This window comes from Diadema antillarum, unplaced genomic scaffold (genome assembly GCF_040938485.1).
Source record: "Diadema antillarum isolate AM-2024a unplaced genomic scaffold, OU_Dant_1.0 seq00000589_RagTag, whole genome shotgun sequence".
NCBI classification, from domain to species: Eukaryota; Metazoa; Echinodermata; class Echinoidea; order Diadematoida; family Diadematidae; genus Diadema; species Diadema antillarum.
In genome coordinates, this window is record NW_027271521.1 from 832,971 (window position 1) to 855,266 (window position 22,296).

Here is a 22,296-nt window from a genome sequence, read left to right on the forward strand (position 1 = left end):
GCGGAGCGAGCATGCCAGCATGCATGCATGCATGCAAGCTAAGTAAAGTGTCTCACACACGCCTCGCCAGGAGATATGCTCATGCTATTGCTTGTGAAGAGCTCGATCAATACAACAGCAACCAAGTCCACGGTGCATACTATTACCGATAAACCAAAAACCGAGTAGCCTGAAGCAGAAACGACTCTAATGCTATCAAGAAAATGGCAGAACAGAAAGAGAGCTTCATTGAAAAGGTCTTAAGATCTGTTCTTATATCAAGCAAAGGGGGAGTGCCTCTACAGAAACTTAACAGTGAGTAGACCTAGGTACTCTAACTTATTTGAATCAACCTAACGATTGTTAGCCTGTCGAGCTGTCATTCATTCATAATAGCCATTGATATTTGATTGGCATTGGCTGCATTGTAAATTACAGTAAAGTTTTACTCTGCATACTCTTTTTAGGTGCCCAGATCTTCATGATTTTAGTGTTAAAAAGCAGCTTGTAGGTGAATAGAAAGAGAGTCTTTCTGACTAGTGAGTAGAGTCTAAGTTAGAGTTAAGTTAGAAGAAAAGATCAGCAGTTCTCATGGTTCTGTACATGTGTAAACATGGTAAAACTATAAGTATACCATGGATATGTTGTGTGGTTGCGGAATCCCTGGAGAACCGTTGAAGACAGCAAGTCACGAATGGGCTAGATCTATACGTTGCCATCTAAACACTTGGCAACCCACCAGCAACTCGGTGACCAGTCTCGGAGTCCGTGCAATGACAAGGATTTTGGGGTGAATCAGAGTCTGAGAGTTTAGATTATCTGCAGACAGTCACGAATAGCGCAAATTACTCTGAAAAGAGAGCTATCACCATAGAATGCGCTTTGCGATATGATCAGTGATTCAGCCTTGTTCAGTGAAGCGTTTTGTCAGATATTTCGTCTGACAAACTGTTAAAAGCTACAGAAATCCTTGCATCTGATTGGCTAAGAGCAAATTTGTCCGACAAAGTTGTTGGACAAAATGCTTCATGAAATGCCCCCTGGCGTCGACGATTCATTTGTTTACATGTGTTTTCTGCAGTCTGTGCTTTGATGATGTAAATGGAGGGCCGCTCGAGGCGAGGCCAAAAATTGGTAAACGTTTGTGTTCACACCAAATTGAGAGCTGCTCAACACCTGGATTGCACAGAGTTGCCAATTTGCCGTACTTTCTTCTAAACTTTTCAGGAATTCATTATTTTTGATGTGCCTGATTTTTCCCAAAATTTTCATGGATCTACAAATCATGTACCGGTACTTCTCTGATTTTCCATTTTCATTATTTTTATATAAAGCAACTTTGTAGATCTATACTCTTTGTGCATTTTACACTTCTTTTGGGCTAGCACAAATTCCAAATCCAGCAGAAATATCTTCACAATTTTCTCTGCACAATTTGAATGGGTTGACAATTGCTCAGCACGAATTCAAGAATCTGCAAATATGTTTTTGAGTCCCTCAGTGCGAAAAATTAATCGTGCATAAATATTGATGTTCAGAGTACCAGGATGAAATTTCTCTTTAATTTCTTTTTGACAGAGTCCATACATGATACTAGATAGATTCAACAGTGAATACTTACTATTGGCACAGAAAATATCTTCACTGGCCTTAAAAACCAGCTGCTGGCCTTAGCTAAGACAGGGAGCTTTGTGAGCTAGGATTTCATTATCAAATATTCAGGTATTGGTATCTGCAAGCACAGCAGTCAAGGCTGACAGACATCAATGGTAGATATTGAATTACTGTTAGTGTACGTGCCTGCAGATCAAGACTGCAGTGTAAATGTACATGTACGCTTTCATCATTTTGATACGATTCAAGGAAGTCATTCTTCATTCCTCCTATATGTTTGTGGGTGATTTGTTTTAAAACTCTTTCTGCCCCTCCCTAGATTCATTCAAGGACCTCCGGAGTGGAGTCAAAATGTCAAATTAAATACTGCTATTGCAGTCAACTTGTCTTTGTAGCAACCACCTGTATGTTGAGGTCCCATGTTGAGAGCCCCAGCATGAAATGTAATCATCTGTTACATAATGTTATTCATATTATTAATGTCCATATTTGATCTCATTCATTTTCTGTCTGTTCTCCATGTAGATGAGTTCAAGGAACTTCTCGGACAGGATATTCCCTACAAGGATAATGGATTCCCAAGCCTGGAGGCTTATCTGAGGTCAATGCCAAAGGTCGTGTCCATCAGAAGGTTTGTAGGATTGCTTTTGTTCAGTACAGTGAAAAATGGTGTTGTTTTTTCAGTGTTCATTGCTCTTTAAAAGTACGTGGTGGCAGCAAATTGATAGCCATTCTTTTTTTTTTGTGACATATCTGCACTACTTTGGGAGATAGTGACATAAGAAATTCTGTAAAATTTCAGTATTCCATTGTTACTGTTTGATTAATAAATAGTGACAAATCTGAATATGAAAGGAAGAATGGCATAAATAGACAAAATGAATGAAATGCAACATATCTATAAAATGCAACATATTATTTCTGTAAGCTGCAGAGAATAATTTACCTGGTAATGCATCGCAGTTTGCTCTGCATTTTTACACCACTGCTACACAAACTACAAGTAACTTTTGTGTAGCAGCTTCCTTCCATAGAAGTGTACAGGATACTATTTTGAATATTGTTTATCAGCTGAAATTGCTAATCAAATTTAAATTGGAAAATTATGCCCTGAAGCTGTAAATTGCTATCTGGTGAGTCAGAAATGAAAATACCTATTTTTTCAACGTACAATATCAAAGAAGGTTATTGAAGGGGAGGCTGTTGGAAATAAAAGAGACCTTGGGAACGTTTGAGTAGCTTCGCTTACTATGCTCTTTGGTTTGACATTTTGTGCAGGGATCATTCAGGCCAGATCACATGTCATGGAGTTGCCAACGAGGAAACGGAGCACCTCGACCGGTTGGTGAAGAAGCAGAAGTCAACGAAGAAAAAGGTACAGGCAACTACCGTTATAACAAAGTCCTTTTGACCGGCTGTTTTCTTTCATTATTTTGAAATTTCATTATGGACTCATTCGGTTTTAAAACACTATCTTATGTTGGCCATGACTGAGGGACTTCTGAAATAAGAAGAAAAGATGCCCGTCCATTGGGTTATGCAATAAATCAGGCGCATTGCTATGCCAGTGCATAAATCAGCTAGTTATTAGAGTACGGAAGTCCTCCAGTTACGACTGAAATGGGCATTAACTTTAAAAAAAAAAAAAACAGCACCCAAACCCAATGGGTCTATGACCAAACATATAATGTCAATAAAGGTATAAATAGATGATAATTTTGGGACCCGAATTTGTATTGTAACAAAATTTCGTTAAAACTGTATTTGTTTAAACAAAATTTTGTTCTGACCGTAAATATAAATAGGAATGCTCTGAATAAAAGAGGAAGTTTTCGTAGAAAGGGGGAAACTTTTTTGAGTCATTTCGTTTATGGACAGAGTACCAATAACATGGCAGATCAGGCTAAAGAGAGCAAGTGATATAGAAGTTGACAACTTATTGAAATTCTGATGGATTGCTTGTGATTGTATTGTGTTATCATTGCAAAAATAGAAAAGTTTACTCATGTTTTTTTTTTGGCACCCCTCCCTCCGATTTTAAGGGAAAACCTGCGCGACTGCCCAGGTTCTCCACCCCAGCAAACAGGCAACGCCGACCGCCTCCCCACAACTTCCGGGGGAACCCGCACCAGCAGCAGCACCCCCACCACTACCAAAACGGAAAGTTCCAGCAGAGGCGGCCGGACCAATGGAGCCACCCCAAGCCACCCCAGAAACATGGGGGTCAAAACCAGTGGAACCAACCCCCTCCGCAGAGGAAGAAACCGCCCCCGCCACAGCAGACCAAGCCTCAACCTCAGCAAAAGAAGCCACAGGTAGTGCAGCATTTAGACGCTGTTTGAAATGTTGAAGGGAAATAAAGCCCAGATTAGACATGTGTGTTCAGGGAACACAAGAATATTAGTATAACATATTACTTAAGTTCAAGGAAAATCAGATGCTATGTTCCAAAGTTGTGCATTTTTTTTTTTTTCAAACCATGTGCTGTTATTGCTGGATAAGAAGACTTCAACACTGTGTGATATCACAGTAAGAAAACAATGTTCAGAAAATAAGTGATCAAGACTTTTTACCTCCTTTGAAAGGTGCAGAGAATTATATTACCCTTGACATATGTCAGTAACAAGAATCTATACTTTTTGTGAGAAAAAAAAAGGTGTGGAATGCTCTTTTTATTTTCATAATACATTGTTCCCCTACTATGACATCACACATTTTTGTAGCTTTCTTATGCAGTGATGACAGCTTGTGGATTTTACCAAAACTTTCAAATATGTATAGTTCTTTTCCGACCTACATGTGTCTTAGTCTTGTCTAGTCTTGGGTAGTGTTGGTGAGTTGTGTCTGCTGTACTCTATCCTTGTCAACTATACACTACCCCACCCATTCCGACCACATCCGACACCCTCCCCCCCCCCCCTCCATCCCACCCTCCTCTAGTTGAAGGTACAAATTCATTGAGTCGCGACTGAATGTATATGTGTGTGTACATGTGTTTAGTACTCTCAGCAACAGACAAAACACCATCCTCAGCACTCGTCTTCGTATGAGGTCCCGCCCCGCTTCCGACGTCAGCTGCACAGCACGGGAGACAGCTTCGAGGACAGGGGATCAGCAGCAAAGCCCCAGCAGATGAAGCGGAGCAATTCAGCAACAGACTCGTGTAAGCTTCATTTCGAAAAAAAGAAAATACCAATAAACATTTAGAAATGGAAAAAACCCTATTAAGCAGTGAATATACAAAAACGTTTGTAGGGCCTCATGTTATGAAGGTTTGAAGATTATGAAATGATATATTTTGAGTATTTATGTATTCATTTATTCATTCATTCATCCATCCATCTATCAATCTTTCCATTCATTCATTCTGTCTATCATTCATCCATTCATTCGTTCAGTTAGTTAATAGTTTATCCATCCAGCCATCATTTCATTCATTCAATCAGTTTAGTCAATCATTCATCCATCCGTTCATCATCTGTTCATTCAGTCTTTTATTTGTGCATCTATTCACTCTCTATTTGGAGGGGATAGGAATTGTACAGTAGTTTTATCATGAGCTCATCATGTGCTTGAAACAGGTATAGAAGATCAACATGTAGTCATGCATTTGCCGCTCAATTCAGTCATTCATAGTATGCTGTGACTTGTTAAAGGGGCATAGTCCCGGTAGTGTAGAGGGCGCTGTTGATGATACTGCCGATCACCGTTAGCATAGATACGAAGATTACCGAAGTTGAGCTGTCATCAAGAGCAAAGTGCGTAGGTGTTGCTAAGTAACGTTGCCTTTGTTGTCTTCTCTGCGCATCGTGCAGTCTGTAGTAATGCCAGGGTGCGTGCATATGTGCTTCTTATGACATCACAAAAGAAGTTTGCTGAAGCTGTCATCCCCCTCAGCCGAATCATGAGCGGAACTGTGATCGGACCACTGACTACAGTGAATCGGACTTCTTCGGACTTGGGAAAGTGGGCCAAAGCATAAGCGCCAAAGAGGAGTCGATAGCGAAGGTCTCTACAGGAAACTTGCGCCGTGCGCCCGCGTACGCATTTGACTAAAACACCGGGACCATGCACCTTTAAGAATGACATTAGCATAAGAAAGTGCGGTGCAGCATATCCTACCAATTACAGCATTTGTGTGACGTGTCATTGTTCTTGTGCAGTTTCATCTGCACCTACATGTATGTTTAATACCTGGTTTAGACATCTGACTAAAAATAACCCTTTACCCCCTTGTCTGTGATAGCACTGTCCAGTTACAAACAACCACAACCTTATCATGAATTTATCAGCTTGAAAGAACCCAACAACTGCTGTTTTGAAAACAGATTCCTCCGGAACAGAAAGTGTGGACTGGACGGAGGGTAGAAATGGCAAAACCAGCCCGGGGCCGCCAGAGCAGCCCAACCAACCGCCTCCTGTGGATGACAAAGTGGTCAGCTGGGTGAATGAGGTGAGTCTCTTGTAGACCAGGGCCCTGTTTCATAAAGCTGTTTGTAAAGTTAGGTATGACTTTACAAATGACTTGAATATGGCAAGCCAAGTGGGTTTCCTAGTCATTGTTCATTTCAGAAGCTAAAGTTGAACTTTGCAGATGATAATGATTATTCTTATATTGCAACTGATTGACAAATTGCCCTACATCGACGTAAATGAGCACTGAATTGATCAGTGTTTTGTAGTAGCCATGATAAAAAATCATGGGCGTACATACTCGAGCAGGATTCGAACCTACGACCTCCTGATCACCGAACAGGCGTCATCTCCACTAGACCACCAAGCTTTCGCCCGACAGCAAGTGTTGGTTCTAATCCTTATAGCATGCAGTGGGTACTGCTTTGTTATTCAAATTCATGAAATTCTTCCGTCGAGATGTTTTCATTGCAACTGATTGACAAATTGCCTTACATCGACGTAAATGAGCACTGAATTGATCAGTGTTTTGTAGTAGCCATGATAAAAAATCATGGGCGTACATACTTGAGCAGGATTCGAACCTACGATGATCACGAGGTCGTAGGTTCGAATCCTGCTCGAGAATGTACGCCCATGATTTTTTATCATGGCTACTACAAAATACTGATCAATTCAGTGCTCATTTACGTCGATGTAGGGCAATTTGTCACAGTTGCAATGAAAACATCTCGACGGAAGAATTTCATGGATTATTCTTATATGTTTTAACAGAAGTTTTTAGTTGAAAGAGTATTTTTGCCCCAATGTAGAAGAAATATTGACATTCAGCCGTACTTTGTTATAGTGTATGGAAAAAAAATGGGCACACGTATAGGCACCTCATATTCCAGTCGGTTGTAAAGTCATGCATAACTTTATGAATAGCTTTATGAAACAGGGCCCAGGTTGGTCTTTTGATGTCCCATAGTGTCTTCTCAATTAGTAAAAGAAAACAAATGGTAGTTTCAGAAATGTATAGAATAAGATACACAGGTGAGGGGGTGGTGTTTTTAAATTTGATACTAAATTTCAAGCTCAAAATTCATCAAACTTGGGTTAGTGTTTTGATGTACTCCAGTATTTTTTTTTTATTTATCAAAAAGAAAATATAGAGTTTTTTTTTTACTGATATGTTTTCATTAATTTTTTTTTTCTTCAAAGTAGCAGTTTATCAAACTCATGAAATGTGTTTTTGTGTTGTTGCCACTGAGCAAAAATCCCTTTGACAACAATTACAAGTAAGATGTGCCTTGTGCATGCAAACTGCAACATCACAAACAGAACAAGAGATAATTTGCATCCATGTTTGAAAATGGAAAAAAACATTTTAGATGATAAAATATTTTAGATAATGTTACAAATATAATGATTTAATGAATATTTTTCTTGGATTGGACTTAGGCAAGGTTGACTGTATTTGCCATGAAAATTATACTAATGCAGGGTATTACAAAACATGTTTTGTCCACCTGCCTGAATACCATTTCTGGCAAGAGAAGACTACTTAAAACAGCTAAAGTCAGTGTCCATTCATATACCTTTATGATGAGTGAGTGTTAGTTGCCCCCAGAGCAAGTGGGCAAGTGGGCAAGTGGGGCATCTATCGCTCTGCTGATGTGTGTCATATGGTCTTTGCGATGCAGGTGCTTGCGGACAAGAGTGTGGGGCTGTGGCTGAGCGGACTAAAGAAGCTTTACCGCGAGGAATTCAAGAAGGAAATGGACGATGACCTCGTTGACAGACTGAGCCGGCTTAGTCTCTGGACAGCCGACGAAATACCGTAAGAATCGTCAAATTGGAGGGTTTGGTCGTTGAATTTTCCAATATGAATCGGGGTGCATAGAATGCATGCCAAAAAAAAAAACATTTAGACCGATCATGTTGGGGTTCTGGCGGTAGTTTATTAAAAGGTTGATGACGACTTTTGATTACGCACAGACAAAATGCACATGGAATACTATAAGGCCACTCAAATCAGGGTTATTGGAACCACTGTTTAGTTTTGATGGTGGAAGGGGGCACTCATGAACATTGCAACAGGAGTTTGCTAATTTGATGTGGGTTTGCATCGGGGTTGTTTGAGGGGGCGTTCCATCCGTGGGATCTTAGCTGATAGGTGGCGTTGGTAGATAGCTGTGTCATGTTAATACAAATCAATATATTGTCAAAGCAGAAGAGAAAAAGTTACTGTGCTACATGACAGTGAACCGTCTTAAGATAAATCTGTGAATTTGTGGTGTTAACATGCCTTACATGGTCCAACAAAAATAATTTTTGCCGACACATTTTATAATAAACATGGTTGCCGAGGTCTTGCATTGTATTTCTGTCACAATCCGAACTATCCGCCTTTGCACATTACAATTACATCAATAGCCTCATATCCACTTGCCCATTTATAAGATCATGAATATTATAATCCCTCACATACTTGTTGTATACCGGTATTCATATCCACATCGAGCATACTTACTTTTATTGGAGCTCACCTGAGTGTTGTATGTATGTAACAGTTCTATAACATCTCTGTCCACTGTGTAAACCTTCACTCATTGAATGTTTATGTTAGTGTAGAATTCTGTTGACTTTTGTATTCTACTTATACCATGCAACACTTTCTTGTTTATTTATTTATTTTTTTACCTGCATCTTGTGTTTAATTTTCTGATATCTATTTTCATTTTTATGTTTATTTGTTTGTTGCTTCCAATGGCGTTCCAATCAGAATGAATCCCAGGTTTGTTTGTGTGCTTGTTTGGGTTTGTTTGTTTGTTTTTGTGTGTTTGTGTGCTTTGACACGGTGCTTTGTTTTCCCCTCACCCTACTACCTGCCTTCAAATCCTTTTGTGTGGTTTTGAGTTAAAATCTTGTTCAAATTTAACTATGGATACAAATCTACCACATTATTGCAGTCACAAGAAGGCTAAAAATTAATAAAAGCACTGCTTGAGAAGACTTGAAAGGAAGGTTTATAGTATGCTTACATGCTCTCAGATGCTGGTAAATTATGCAAAAAAGCAAAAACAAAAACAAAAAACGAAAAACTGCACCTTTTTCATGTAAGGGACACTTTAGTCCAGGCTAGGCTCCATAGAAAGTGCACCTAACCTTGTTTTTTTATATATACAATGTTTTTTGATGGTTTCTTGTCAATTCGAGGGTGCTGATTCCAAATCCGATTGATGCCACTCGCGTAACCTTGAGCATTTTCGGCAAAATGCAAAAATCCAAAATGGCCGCCATATATGCTAATTTGGCCATGATAATCCCAGTTATGTCAATTTTATGACCGATTATTCCATGAAAGTTTTTTAAATTTTTGTTCCTTGAGTAATTCTACTTACACATACAAGAAATTTTTCATTTGGAGAGGCACATTTAGTATTTTAAGCTTATTTTCAATTCAAAATGGCCGCCACTCCTATACTCATGTACTATATGAATGGCAAAAAATATGCATAGAAATAGAAGACGAATCTTTAGTCACATACCTTCACTTTTATCAAGTTTTGCATGTGCAATGCAAATCTGATGAGTGCCAATAGCAAAACAAGGAAACAAACAGAAAACCTATTGTTTTTAGGCTTATTATATTCTTCTTAATACAAAACTTCAAAATGGATGCCACTCATATACCCCTGCACAATATGAACGGCAAAGTGTACATGGAAATAAACACATTTTCTTTTTTTCTGTCACTCAGGTACACTGTTTATCATTTTGTGTGCTGATTATAAATCAGAAGGTTGTTAGTAACAAAAGCTGTTTTATTGTTTGATGCAAACATCTGAATTTGCTGCGTACCTCAATCTGAATTTTTCCCTAGGAATTTGGAAAAAATCCACCAAAGCTTGAATTTACGCCAACATCAAGATTGTTTATCAGGAATTATTAGATATGAACATTTGACACTTACTTGCCTTGAGATGTTTGACAGTATAATATTCACTCTCATTTACTAAATTAAAAGGCTGAATCCTAGATGATCACACAAATGAAAATTCCAATTACCTGTCCTGTTCTACATTATCTAAAAGCGATATTATACAAACCTTTCAGTCCCCTCATGCGAGAAAGAATATGAGGCAGGGGAAAAAGGAAAAAACGGACCACCTCACTTCCTGTCGTCAAATCTCTGAAATGAAAACAATGCCCCGAAGTTTTTCATGTTAACCCAGATGAATTGTATATGGTAGATGAATTTTATCACCATTTTTTTCGAAGTGAATGTGTTTGCGTATATGATGTCAAGAGAGACTCTGAGATCTGTGCAGTGCTGCCTCATTCTGAAAGCAGTGTTATAACAACTTCACACTGCTTGTCTTTAATCTTCAGCACTTGCAGATTCAGGATTGCTCTAGGTAACCAGACCGGCTGTGTTAGGACTCTGAATGATGGCCTCCTTAATGGTGGCTGTAAACTAACTCCACTAGAGCTCTTTTTAACATATACATGGTGACATAACATTCGCTTCACGTAGGAAGTTTGCAGATGATCTCGCCTTTACGTCTCATAGAAAGTCCTTGGATGACTTCAGCCGAGTACTGACCCATCTCAAGACAATAGAGGAGTACTTCACCTTCTGGCGACTTTGCCCCAACCTTTATAAGATTATCATCAGACCCATGCCTTCCATCTCAATAACCATCTTGCCAACGCTATGTTCAAGGTAGCCCTCTGTGGCAAGCCTTCCAAGCATGGGCTAAGGAAGTCCACCCTTCTTCACTGGCTCTCGATCACTCTCCCTCACGCTGGAAGGAAAGGATGACAAGACAAGTGTCACCACCTCACCAGTGCCGTCAACGCATACCCTGACCTTCTAAACACGATAGCATAGGGGCATTTCATGAAGCGTTTTGTCTGACAAATTTGTCTGACAAATTTGCTCTCGGCCAATAAGATGCAAGGATTTTAGTAGCTTATAACAACTGTCAAAAAGAAAAGATCTGACAAAGCGCTTCATGCACTCTAAAAAAAATCTGGGTCAAAACTGACCCGGAACTGGGTCCGTTGGGGTCACACACCTGATGACTTGGAATTTGGTCATGAAGACCCGGAATGGGATCACCCTGATCCAATCATGACTCTGGATGGGGTCATATCTGACCCCATTCCTTGTCATTTCTGACCCGGAACGGTGTGTGACCACAACGGACCCAGTTCCGGGTCAGTTCTGACTCGGATTTTTTTTAGAGTGTGAAATGCCCCCTTGAACAACCTGCCATCAATGCGTCTGAAATCCCACAAACCTAGATTTCCCTCCCGTAACTTGAAAGCTTTGACCCCAAAACAGGTTGGTGCAGATGCTGGTCTGATGTCATCTCTGATACCACCCAAGTTACCTACAACTGTCTCTGGCCTGGCAACAAAGCCATAGGGCTTCAACGGGTGGTGATCAAGCAAGTCTTCATGTCTTCATTTAGTTTCTATGGCAAAATTGCCCTCTGACTCCTGAGGAAGTGCTGAACATCACCAGATGTGGTTGCAATTAAAGCAATTGCAGGACTAATATGCATCTTTAGCCTGAGAATTCTTCAAATATGGGGCTGATGTCGCCTGCTACCAAACATCCAATTGCAGGGTTCTTTAAAGACAATAAAAATGACAGTTTTATTTTTAAGACAAGACTGAAGGAGATCATGATGTCAAAGTGTATATTATCAACTCCTGGGAACTGTGAGAGAACTGAAAGAGTATTTACATTGCTCCTTGGTTGATGTTTAATTAATAATTTGTACCGTATTGCGTTTGGACAGTTTCGTTTATGCCTTCACCAGTTTTTGTTGTTTTAATTCAAGAAGAAAATCAAGTTTGCTCGATAATATCAAGGCGGTACTTCTACATTATATCATATCAAAGTGATGGAGGTTATGATCCATTTCAAACTCGCCTCAGGACTCCTCCCTCCCCCCCCCCCCCAACTCCTTGCTGGTAAAAACAAATGTACGATGGAAAGGGTTTTTAGTTGGGTCATTAATGTCCGATGTGTTTTTGTCTGCAACCATGTATCTCTGCACTTACTGTATAGGATTTTTCTGTACTTTGTTGATATGGTTTTAGGGGAATGCATATTAGAAGCTTTGTTTTCTAGCTTCCCCTCCATTTTCAACATTATTTGATAAATACCATTCATGTAGACTTCTTATTATATTGTGTTAGTATTACATTTCTATATTAAACCTGCATGTAGAATGTGATGGTATATTGATTTCTTGCGAGACGTTTAGTGAACTTGAATTCGTTGTTGAGACAAAATGAAGTATATAAGAAATTGTGTTAAACATCGTAAGGTTTATGAATATTAAATGCTCAAATATACATGAAGGCCCTCTATATTGTAAGTGACACCCAACATATTTGTATACACATGCAACACTTCATGCCAGCGTAGGTATAGGGGACTGGAAATACAGTAAATTTGTTCTACATTTCCATGCATATGTTTTGCCATTCATATAGCACATAAGCATAGGAATGGCGGCCATTTTGAATAAGAAATGACCTTTAAATACTATATGAACCTATGTGAAATGAAAATTCTCTTGCAAATGCAGATGGAGTAACTCTAGGAACAAAAATGTATAAAGTTTGGTGGAATAATTGGTCATATAAGGCACATTATTGTGTTTATCACGGCCGAATTAGCATATCTGGCGGCCATTTTGGATTTTTGCATTTTGCCGAAAATGCTCAAGGTTACGCGAGTGGCATCAATCGGATTTGGAATCAGCACCCTCGAATTGACAAGAAACCATCAAAAAACATTGTATATATCAAAAAACAAGGTTGGGTGCCTTCTAGCCTGGACTACTTTGGATGTGATAAGTTACAGTAGACTCCCATTGTGACAAAGTCATCAATCGCCAGTTTTCTTTTGTTATATTGAGTTTTTGGTTATAACCGAACAAGTAAACAATAAAAAAAACAAAGAACCTGTAATGCTGCGGCCGGAATTTTTTTTTCTTGCAAGCAGAATTTCGTTGTATTACCGTGTTTGTTATAACTGGAGTGCACTGTATTTATATCCAGAGGCAGAGTTAAGGTTATGCCGATGAAATTTCCACCTGTACTAGAAATGAAAAATATATAAGAATGAAAAAAAAGGTGTAATATTTCTTGGCGCAGAGCACAAGAGTGTTAAGAACACAGCATTTGCACAGCACACACACACACACACACACACACACACACACACACACACACACACACACACACACACACACACACACACAAACCACAATTCAGTGACATAGTGGTGCATACGATTTGTTCTGAATAATTTGCATGTTAGTCATGCTGTGATACAACCATACTGTGATTTAAATGACTAGCTCACCTCTGTTTAGTTTTTGCTGCAAATGAACAGTGCCCATAGGATGCTCATTGAATAATCAAGAAACTAAGGAGAAAATTCATTTTCAATTGAAGTAATGGTATGAAGGAATGTTTACAGAAATTCCAAGTTAATTAGATTAATGGTATGATGTAATGTTTAAAGAATTTCCCACTTTCACTAAACTTTATGGTATAATAATTGCAAGATTTAACAAAATTCAATTTTAATGAAATGAATGGTATAATGTAATGTTTAAATGAAAAATGTAATTTGAATCAATTTCATGGTATGTTGTAATGTTTGACGAGGGATATCGGCAGAATTTGTACATCGTCCAATCTTGTGGTGATTCTTATAACAACTAACTGTGTGTGAGTGTGTGTGAGTTGTGTTTTTCCCGCCTTCCTCAGATAACCTTGCATCTCATTCTCTCGTGGTCAGAATGTCGAACGATTCCATCCTATACCCGAAGCGGCAGATGGAGGAGACAGAGTCGATTTTGACGGCCGACCTTCGGCAGAGAGCCGCGGCACGATCCTCCAGTCATAGGTGCATAATGCCTGCCCCGCCCCCAACCCCCTCCCCGCCCTCCTAGTACACACACTCCTAGTATTCCTGCTTATGCTTTAATTCATGGCATGGGCATGCTGTCATGTTTTGTTTTGATTTTTTTTTTCCTCCACTGCACTTTTGTTGGAGGCTACAGGAGCTCACTCTTTGCATGCTAGGAATTTTTTGTGGTTTCCCCCAAGCCCAGTCACCATTTTTATTTTTTATTTTTTTCTGTGTGTTTTTCATATTATTTTTGACACTAGCAGAACGTATCCATGTTGTACTGGAAAGCAAAGAAAACTAAAACTCTCCTGTTCACTGTATGGGAACTTCTTACAAACTATGACATTGTTGTGTTTATTGATTAATAATACATTTGTATACATATAAATGAATTATGCATGTGTGTGTTTGTATAAACATATTTATGATTTTTATATATATTTATTCCTTTATATATCTTAGTTTTTGTACTTATTTAATATTTATGAATGTATCCATCTATTTATCCATTCATTTATTTTTGGCACCACATGCCTTGCTAATGAAACCAATTTCACTTGAAATTGCAAAACAGGATAGATAAACCAGACAAACAGATGCCTATGATAAGTTATGCAACAGAAAAGTGGATAGCAACAGACTTCAGTTCTGTGGTCATTCAGTACTCAATTGCCAATTGCCCAAGCCCCTATGAGCTTCCAGGGCCCAAAATGTGTTTCTGATATCTGCTCATTGAACCAATCATAGTCTTGAAAAATTTTGTTCCAAGTGATACAAATGTCAAGTAACCATAGTAACAACATACCAAAAGTCATCTAGCCAGTCAATGGTTACTGTTTTATGCGTTATGTCGACCACTAGTTCTCATTTGTTGTTTTTGTGTTTGTTTTGTTTTGCTTTTTGTTTTGCTTTTTGCTTTTGCACACTGGTCCTTCGTACACTAACATTTACAGTCATCACAAGCTGTGTTTTCTTTGTATTAATTAGTATGTGTGTCGCAAACAGCATCAGCTGTAAAAGTATGGGAGGTACAGGAACTAATTATAAGCACCTTTAGCTTTAAGTCATTTTAGCAGAGTAGGGGTATTAACCTCCAGTCACATCTTTCTGAATTTAAACCAAGTGTGTTTCTTCCCTCTTCTACACTTGTATATATCACAAAAATATTTGAAAATGTGGAACTTTATGAGTGCCTATGAATGCACCGAGATAGGTCTGTCAATAACTGCATTACATATAGTCTTTAATTTTCAGTGCATGCATATAACTGAATTCTCATATCCACATTAAATCATCATTTCATGATAAAAGAAACCAGTCTTACCCCCAACACACAGGACGAAACACTAGTATGATTAATTCTAAGGTCCAATTGCACGGAATATAAGATGGATTAAATGTAGAAAAAAAACAAACGAAAACAAACTGCTGAAAACTGTTAATCTAATAGTGGCGAGCCAATAGAGACAAATGGAGTAAATGGATATATTGACTACATATACTTGAACAAGGCAACATTGCTGTAGCCATGAATAATCAAGTGCATTTTTCATACAATTCATTCCTAAGTCAAAATGTTTTATTCGTGAGCCATGTTCCATTCTAATCTGTTTCTTGTTTACCAGTGGTGATGTATATCTTTTTGTGCTTCATCATGATTAATCCTAACTTGTGAAAATTCACAAAAATCTGCAGTCAAAGTGATACAATTTAGGGTTGATTGGGCACTGCAGTATTTTTATTCTTTCCCATGGTGTACAGAATATTTGTACGTCCACATTAAAGTGTTCCTCAACATTTCTGTGTTCTTCCTTTCTTCAGTCTTGTGCATAGTGATAAGATCCTCTACCCCAACCTACGCGTCGAAGTCAGCAACAAGCCGTCGTCCGGCCGCACAAGACGAAACGTGTCAAGTGTGCCAAGGTGGGTGCAGTTACTCTGCACTCTTGAAAGGTCAAGTGTCAAAGATCAGGTTGAAATGCTAAAATTACACTCTATGATGCTGAAATTAAACTGTTTTCTCCATGCCTCAGAAATGACGTAATGGGTACACGTAAACTTGGAATATATGTACATAAAACTGCACAGTGATTCTGTGGGGAAAGATTTGGGTCATGGGGTCAAAAGTCAAGTTAAATGCTAAAAAATTATTTTTTCGCCATATTTTGTGAAAGACTTGTCAAAGGATTGTCATGAATACTTGTGTACATAGGTTACAAGATAACTGAAATTTTTGCGCAACCAGGAACTACCGCAGAAATAAAAACATGCAAATATTTTTCTTGCCGTATGTTCCATATGGTTGATGTCTTGATTCCGCAGAATTAAAAACGTGAAAATCATCTGACAGGGCCGAGTGCGAAAAATCACTTGCCCGAAAATATCCACTTTTACAGTAGTGATTTATTTTTATTTTTCCCCCTCATGTCATCTTTTCTCGTCAGCGACGAGTTATCAGTTCCCGCCCTGGTCCTGCCTGAGGATGAGTTGTGGGACGTCTATGTGTCATACGTCATCAACGTGATGGATTTCTACTGCATCATCGTCGGCGAGGAGTACTCGGTGAGAATGAAGAATTGCGGGCCAGTAAAGCCACCATTTAATTTCACATCAATGTTGGAATCTATAAAACACCCTGTCTCCCCCCTCCCCCACACACACACACACACACAAAAGAAGGTAAAAAAAAAAAATAGAGAAGACAAAAACGTGTGTAATATGTACATGTACAGTGTATGTATGTGTATAGCAAGCATATTACTACAATGAGTGTATGATTTCTGATAATAAACTTTTGCATTGAATGATACCGATCTTTTGTCAAATTTTTTCCTGTGTTCTCATGGCACATACCGGAAAATTATATTATTATTTTTTAAAACTTTTTTATGTTCTGTTTCTTTTATAGTAAATGAGCAGTATTCAAAGTTTATACTCATGCATGGTCCATTGCATAAAGATTGTTTTTTGGTGTTTTTTTTTTTAAATACCAGTTGTGTTATTCTTGCTCTATCATGGGTGACATCAATTTATCTGTCACTTTGTTCCGTAGAAGGAATTAACCAGAACTGATGACACTTTTTCCATTCTCTCCCTTTGGGAGAGTTTGTGTTCATGGGAACTTCCTTTTAATAATATGCAAAATCTTTACTCTAAGATGGGGTAACCAGTCTTCAAGTCACAAAGTTCCTTTGAGAATGTATTCAACTGATGACCCTTTCTCCCCGCCTTTCCCCCCGTCAGGAGCGTCTGTGTCTGATGGAAGATGAGATGAGGGAGTTCTACCAGTCTGACTACAGCCCGCCTCTGGAGGAGGAGCCGGTGCCAAACGGTCTCTACGCAGCCCAGCTCAGCGATGATTGGCTGAGAGTCTGCGTAATCGCCGTAGAGGATCAGGTATACTCCCAGTGATGATGTGAAGCAAGCCAGTATGCCATGCACCAAGAGGCTAAAGTTGAATTTATGGATTCTGGGGTGGCAGGAATAAAGCACTATTTTTCTGTCAGCGAGGAACTCATTATTTCACTAGCGGTTCGAAACTGTGCATGATGTAATCATTTTATATCCTTCCAACAAGTCTTCAAAACAGTCTAGTGACGTTGTTAATATAAAATTATGTGTGGAGGATCAGTTTACTGCAGTGGACTTGATTATACACAGTGGTCTGTTAGGCTGACACCAGTTGCTATTCCACACACTATTGATGAAGAGCTATTGATCTATCTCATTTCTGTGTTGTTATATTATTAGGTATAGTGCACTATACCATGAATATTACATCACAGCACACAAGATTTTTCTCCAGCTGCGTTTTGTCTTCAAAATCACCAACATCATAGCAATATTGTATTTGGTCGCCTGACCCTACATGTAGACCAATCACTAAACAGGATTTCATAAATTAAGGATATAGTTAGAGCTATTTCCCCCCCCCCCCTTCCCCATTCAGACTGGTGAGACTCAATATCAATGCATCCTGTAAAAAAGATATATGATACATGGATATACAATGTATATTGGCTCTTTGATGATTTCTATCGACTGTAAAGAAAGATATATGATACATGGATATCTTGGCTCTTTGAAGGTTTCTGTGGCTGTAGAATGTTAGTGGAAGAAGGCTTAACTCTTTACAGTATGTGCCACATTCGCACGTGCGACTCAGTCGATGGTGTGCCAACTTGGCATATTCTGCTCAAATGCACAAAGCCACCCAAACCGATCAATAAATCGCATAATGCTACGGTACAATGAAAGCGTTTCTCACGCTTTTGTTCCTCTCACATACAGCTTGCCTTCTATGTGGTGATTGACTATCAAGCGGTGTTCCCAACTAGATTTGCGTGTAAATTCTAAGTTTCTGTCACAGTTTTATGCGCAAATGTCATGCCTTTACAGTAATGTAGCAACTGGTCATTCAAAAGAGAAGTTAGAAATAGATTTGTCATACAATTTATATCAAAGCAAAGCTTGGCATTCCTCTTCAATTTTGCTCACTTTATTTGCAGCTTAACAGAAATGTGTAGAAGTTACATAAATTGGAAAAACAGAATTCTTTTTCAATGACGACTACCTTGGTGTCTTTAGAATAACGTGGCACACAGGTGGTTTCCACCATGGCACATGAAGAGTTAATAATGGTGCACCGCATATTCTCTCAGGGTCACATACCCAAGAAAGAATATGTGATGCACAGTAAAGCCTTCTACCACTCAAGAATCTTGACTCCTTGTGAAATTCAAGAAAGCTTTATGAACATGAAAATTTTTGGTGTGACAGTATCATAGGCACTACATGAAAGCAGGCATTTTCTCACAGTTCTTTTTTTCCCTTTGTGGCTAGCTTCATATTGTCAGTATGTTACAGGCAAACATGAATGATAATTCTGTTTTTCATTTGCCCGAATGACTTCAGGTGGCATGTTTTCTGGTGGACCATGGCGACATTGAGTCTGTCCCTATGAGTGACCTTCGACCCCTGGACCACAGCTTCTACCAACTTCCTTTCCAGGTATGACAAAGCTTCATTAAGTAGTCATGTATGAAGTAGTCAGGTGTAATATAGTCATGCATCAAAAGTAGTCATGTATACAGTAGCCTTGTGTTAAAGTGATCATGTATGAATTGGTCATTTAAAAAATTGTCTTTTATGAAGTAGTCAAGTAAAAGTAGTTGTGAAAAGGACACAAACAGAGAACATAACCCAAAATTAACCCTTTGCCAACCATCCATGTATTATCAGGATCCAGCTGTAGTAGGTTGTGTTTGACAGCAAGTGTTTGATTGGATTGATCCAAACAAACTTTTATTTGTGCATTCTGGCACAGAATATCTGGTTTTATCTGATTTTATTTTTGTATTAAATTAGTGATATTTGTTGTGCATTTGCAGGCCTCATTTTCTTGTTTGTCATTTGTTACGGTCAGAGAAACAAAAGAATTCTGAAGCTTAATTTTATTATTTTTGCTTTACAAATAGAACGACATTGATCTTCATGTTATAGCATTACCCTCATGGAATGAAGGATATGCGTGGTGTCGCGTATAGTGATCATTGCATTGATGTGCTGGTTTATATACGTCAACAAACTTTTGCAATTATTTTGTATGTTTGGTTTTCAAGATTAAAAGAGAAGAAAATTATGTAGTTCCTTCAGAGGATTGGAAAAAAGATCTGAATTATCAGACAAGGTGTTGAAAATGTCTTAAATAGATGGTCAGTTACCAAATTTTCCACAAAACATTGCAAGAAAGCAGCAACTAATCACTGGCCTTCTTAAATTGGCAATTAAGGATATTCAGATGCCCTTATCCCATGACAAGTGACCATTGCCTTGGATAGAAATTTACATACATCTAGGACTCGTATGAAATGTCCCTTACTATTTTTTTTCCCTGTTTCTTTGAAAGGCAATTCCTTGCGAGCTGCACAACTTGGAATTGAAGGCAAAGAGCGAGAAGGCAACGCTCCGGTTTTGCAACACCGCCCTCGCTGAGACGAGACTAGCAGAGGTGATCTCCAGGTGAGTCCGTTGTTTGACTGTGGCCGTCACGGTCACGCCACATTGGTCGGCCCACACTATAGTCACCTCACACTAGTTACCCCACATTGGTCACCACACACTGGTCACCCCACACTGGTCACCCTACACTAGTCACTACACACTGGTCACCCCACACTGGTCATCCCACACTTATCTCGGCACACTGGCCACTCCATGATCCACCTTGTGCAATGCTATCATAATGAGACAGAGAAATCTTTTTTTCAATGCTCTGTAAGTTTACTGATATTAGAGAGGTATTTTACAAGCAAATTTGGTTGGATGAATTGACAACTGAGTTTTGATTGCAATAATTTTGTTTCCAGTTTTCTCCATATAATACTTCCTTTAATGACAGTAGGATCTTGGTAATCTGAAGAAAGACTCTTTCCTCTGAAGGAATATAAGGAACAGAGGGGAAAATATAAGACAACTTCAATAGATAATGCAAATATATGAATCAATATATGAATCTTACAAACAAGGATATGTCTAAGCTTCTATTTTTTTTTTCTTACTGTGTTAAAATCATACAATTTTACATGCATATAGGTTGGCAAGGATTTGATTAATGCTAACACATCACATATAATTTATGATAGCTTAAGAGATATTCATATCATTCCAGTTGTATTTTATTTCTGCATATTTCAAACATTACTGTGTCAAGATTTCTTTCCAATCCCATCCCTCTAACATATGCAATTTCTTTGCGAAAAAGAAAATAGACTTGATATGACATCAACTCAGTTTTGATTCTTTATTATGGAATTGCGCATTTCTGCCGCAACCTCAAAAACTACAGCAGAATCTCCTCTGTCAAGTTTCCTCACTGACATGGGCAGAAATACGGGTAATCGTCCCAAATTTTGTTGTCACGAATACACCCCCGATGCAAATTCCAGTCCAGTAGGCTGTCTTGATTGCAGTGCCAACAGTACATGTGCATCGTCAGCCAAACACTTTTGTGTGTAATATTCCCCGCGTTCACATTAGTCCCCATGACGCTGGGACAACCACAAGAGATCTTATCTTTTTTACGACTGACCGTCCACACTGCTATCTCATCTGTCCCCAAGCTGTGGGGGCATTTGGGGCTTGGGGCGAGCTCTGCCACTTGAAACCAGGCATAGCGCATGCGCACATATGATGACCACAGCTGGACGCTATCAATTTCATCCCAAGGTCACTCTCCCCTCCAAATCTTGTCCCCGTACCCGACTTGCTTCGCGGGGACGAGGGGACAAGTCCCAGCGAGCGTTCACATTATGGATTTTGAGGAGAAAGTCCCGCAGCGTGGGACTTTCCCCACATCGCGGGGACTAATGTGAATGCGGGGATGGTGCACTCCTGTCATAGTGAAGTCCTATGGACTGGCAGTTTTCTTTCATTATATCAAAATATAGAATGGTAGCTGATAAGTTTTGAACCAAAATTATTTCTTTGTTGTACACGTCAATGAGAATTTGTTAAAACTGTGTTTGTTATAATGGGAGTGCACTATATTTGCGTTATTTTTTATTTGTTTCATTCCTGTTTTTGTACAGAGAACCCCGGGTGTCACTAACACTCTACAAGGACAGACTAAACATCAATCACCTATGTGCACTGGGTGACTGGATTTGATGGCGCCACTTTCGGAGTTGAAAGATTGAAGTATTCATGTTTTCTGGATTTTTTTCAAAAGCAATGCCTTTGGATATTTCTGTGGAGCAAAAACTGTGTGAGGAGTGTTGAGAAGGACGCTGTGTGTGCTTGGAAACCAAGATGGTTACACACACAAAAAAAAAAAGGAAGGAGAAAGAGATATGGTTAAGCAGCTGAGAACTGACCTAGATGTTTGGATTGGATTCTGAGCATCGGAGGCCAAGAAAGATTGTTGTTGGGAGGTTAACCCGCAACAATGGAACTGAGGGTAGAAATCCTCAATCTACTTGTAAGGGATGTTACCAATTATGGGTCCCACGTGTGACGATGCCTCAAAGTGTTGATGTCTGGCTTTTACAGCACTTTGCCATGTTGGTAGGCTAGCAGAGCATCGGCAAGTGATGTGGGGAGAGGATGCAACTGGCAAAAGGTCTCAAGTGGCCTTGGCTGAAACGTGGAGTGCGAGGAAGAGCAAAAAGGGGGCACGTCATTATGAGGTCCAAGAATTCATCAAGGCTATCATTAAATGCTTTGGTCTGTTCCCACGATAAATGAAGTCTCCATGGACGCATACGAGGAGTGAAAGAGAGACCACTGCAAAACTATCGTCGCGTGGCAGAATTGACTTCATAGACACCAGGCTTAGCTGCTGCTTTGTACCTGAATAT

General features: G+C 39.1%; 1 protein-coding gene across 1 annotated transcript; it reads left to right on the forward strand.

The window, feature by feature from the left end:
• Positions 1–115: 115 nt before the first annotated feature.
• On the forward strand, positions 116–22,133 carry LOC139735636 (tudor domain-containing protein 7B-like). Its single transcript, XM_071646386.1, has 14 exons — positions 116–294; positions 2,119–2,224; positions 2,872–2,968; positions 3,636–3,908; positions 4,594–4,756; positions 5,922–6,046; positions 7,692–7,828; positions 13,826–13,978; positions 15,761–15,862; positions 16,384–16,501; positions 17,183–17,335; positions 18,854–18,949; positions 19,848–19,960; positions 21,529–22,133. The coding sequence occupies exons 1-14, from the start codon at positions 204–206 to the stop codon at positions 21,605–21,607; spliced, it is 1,806 nt and encodes a 601-aa protein (XP_071502487.1). The 5' UTR covers positions 116–203; the 3' UTR covers positions 21,608–22,133.
• The last annotated feature ends 163 nt before the right edge of the window (positions 22,134–22,296 follow it).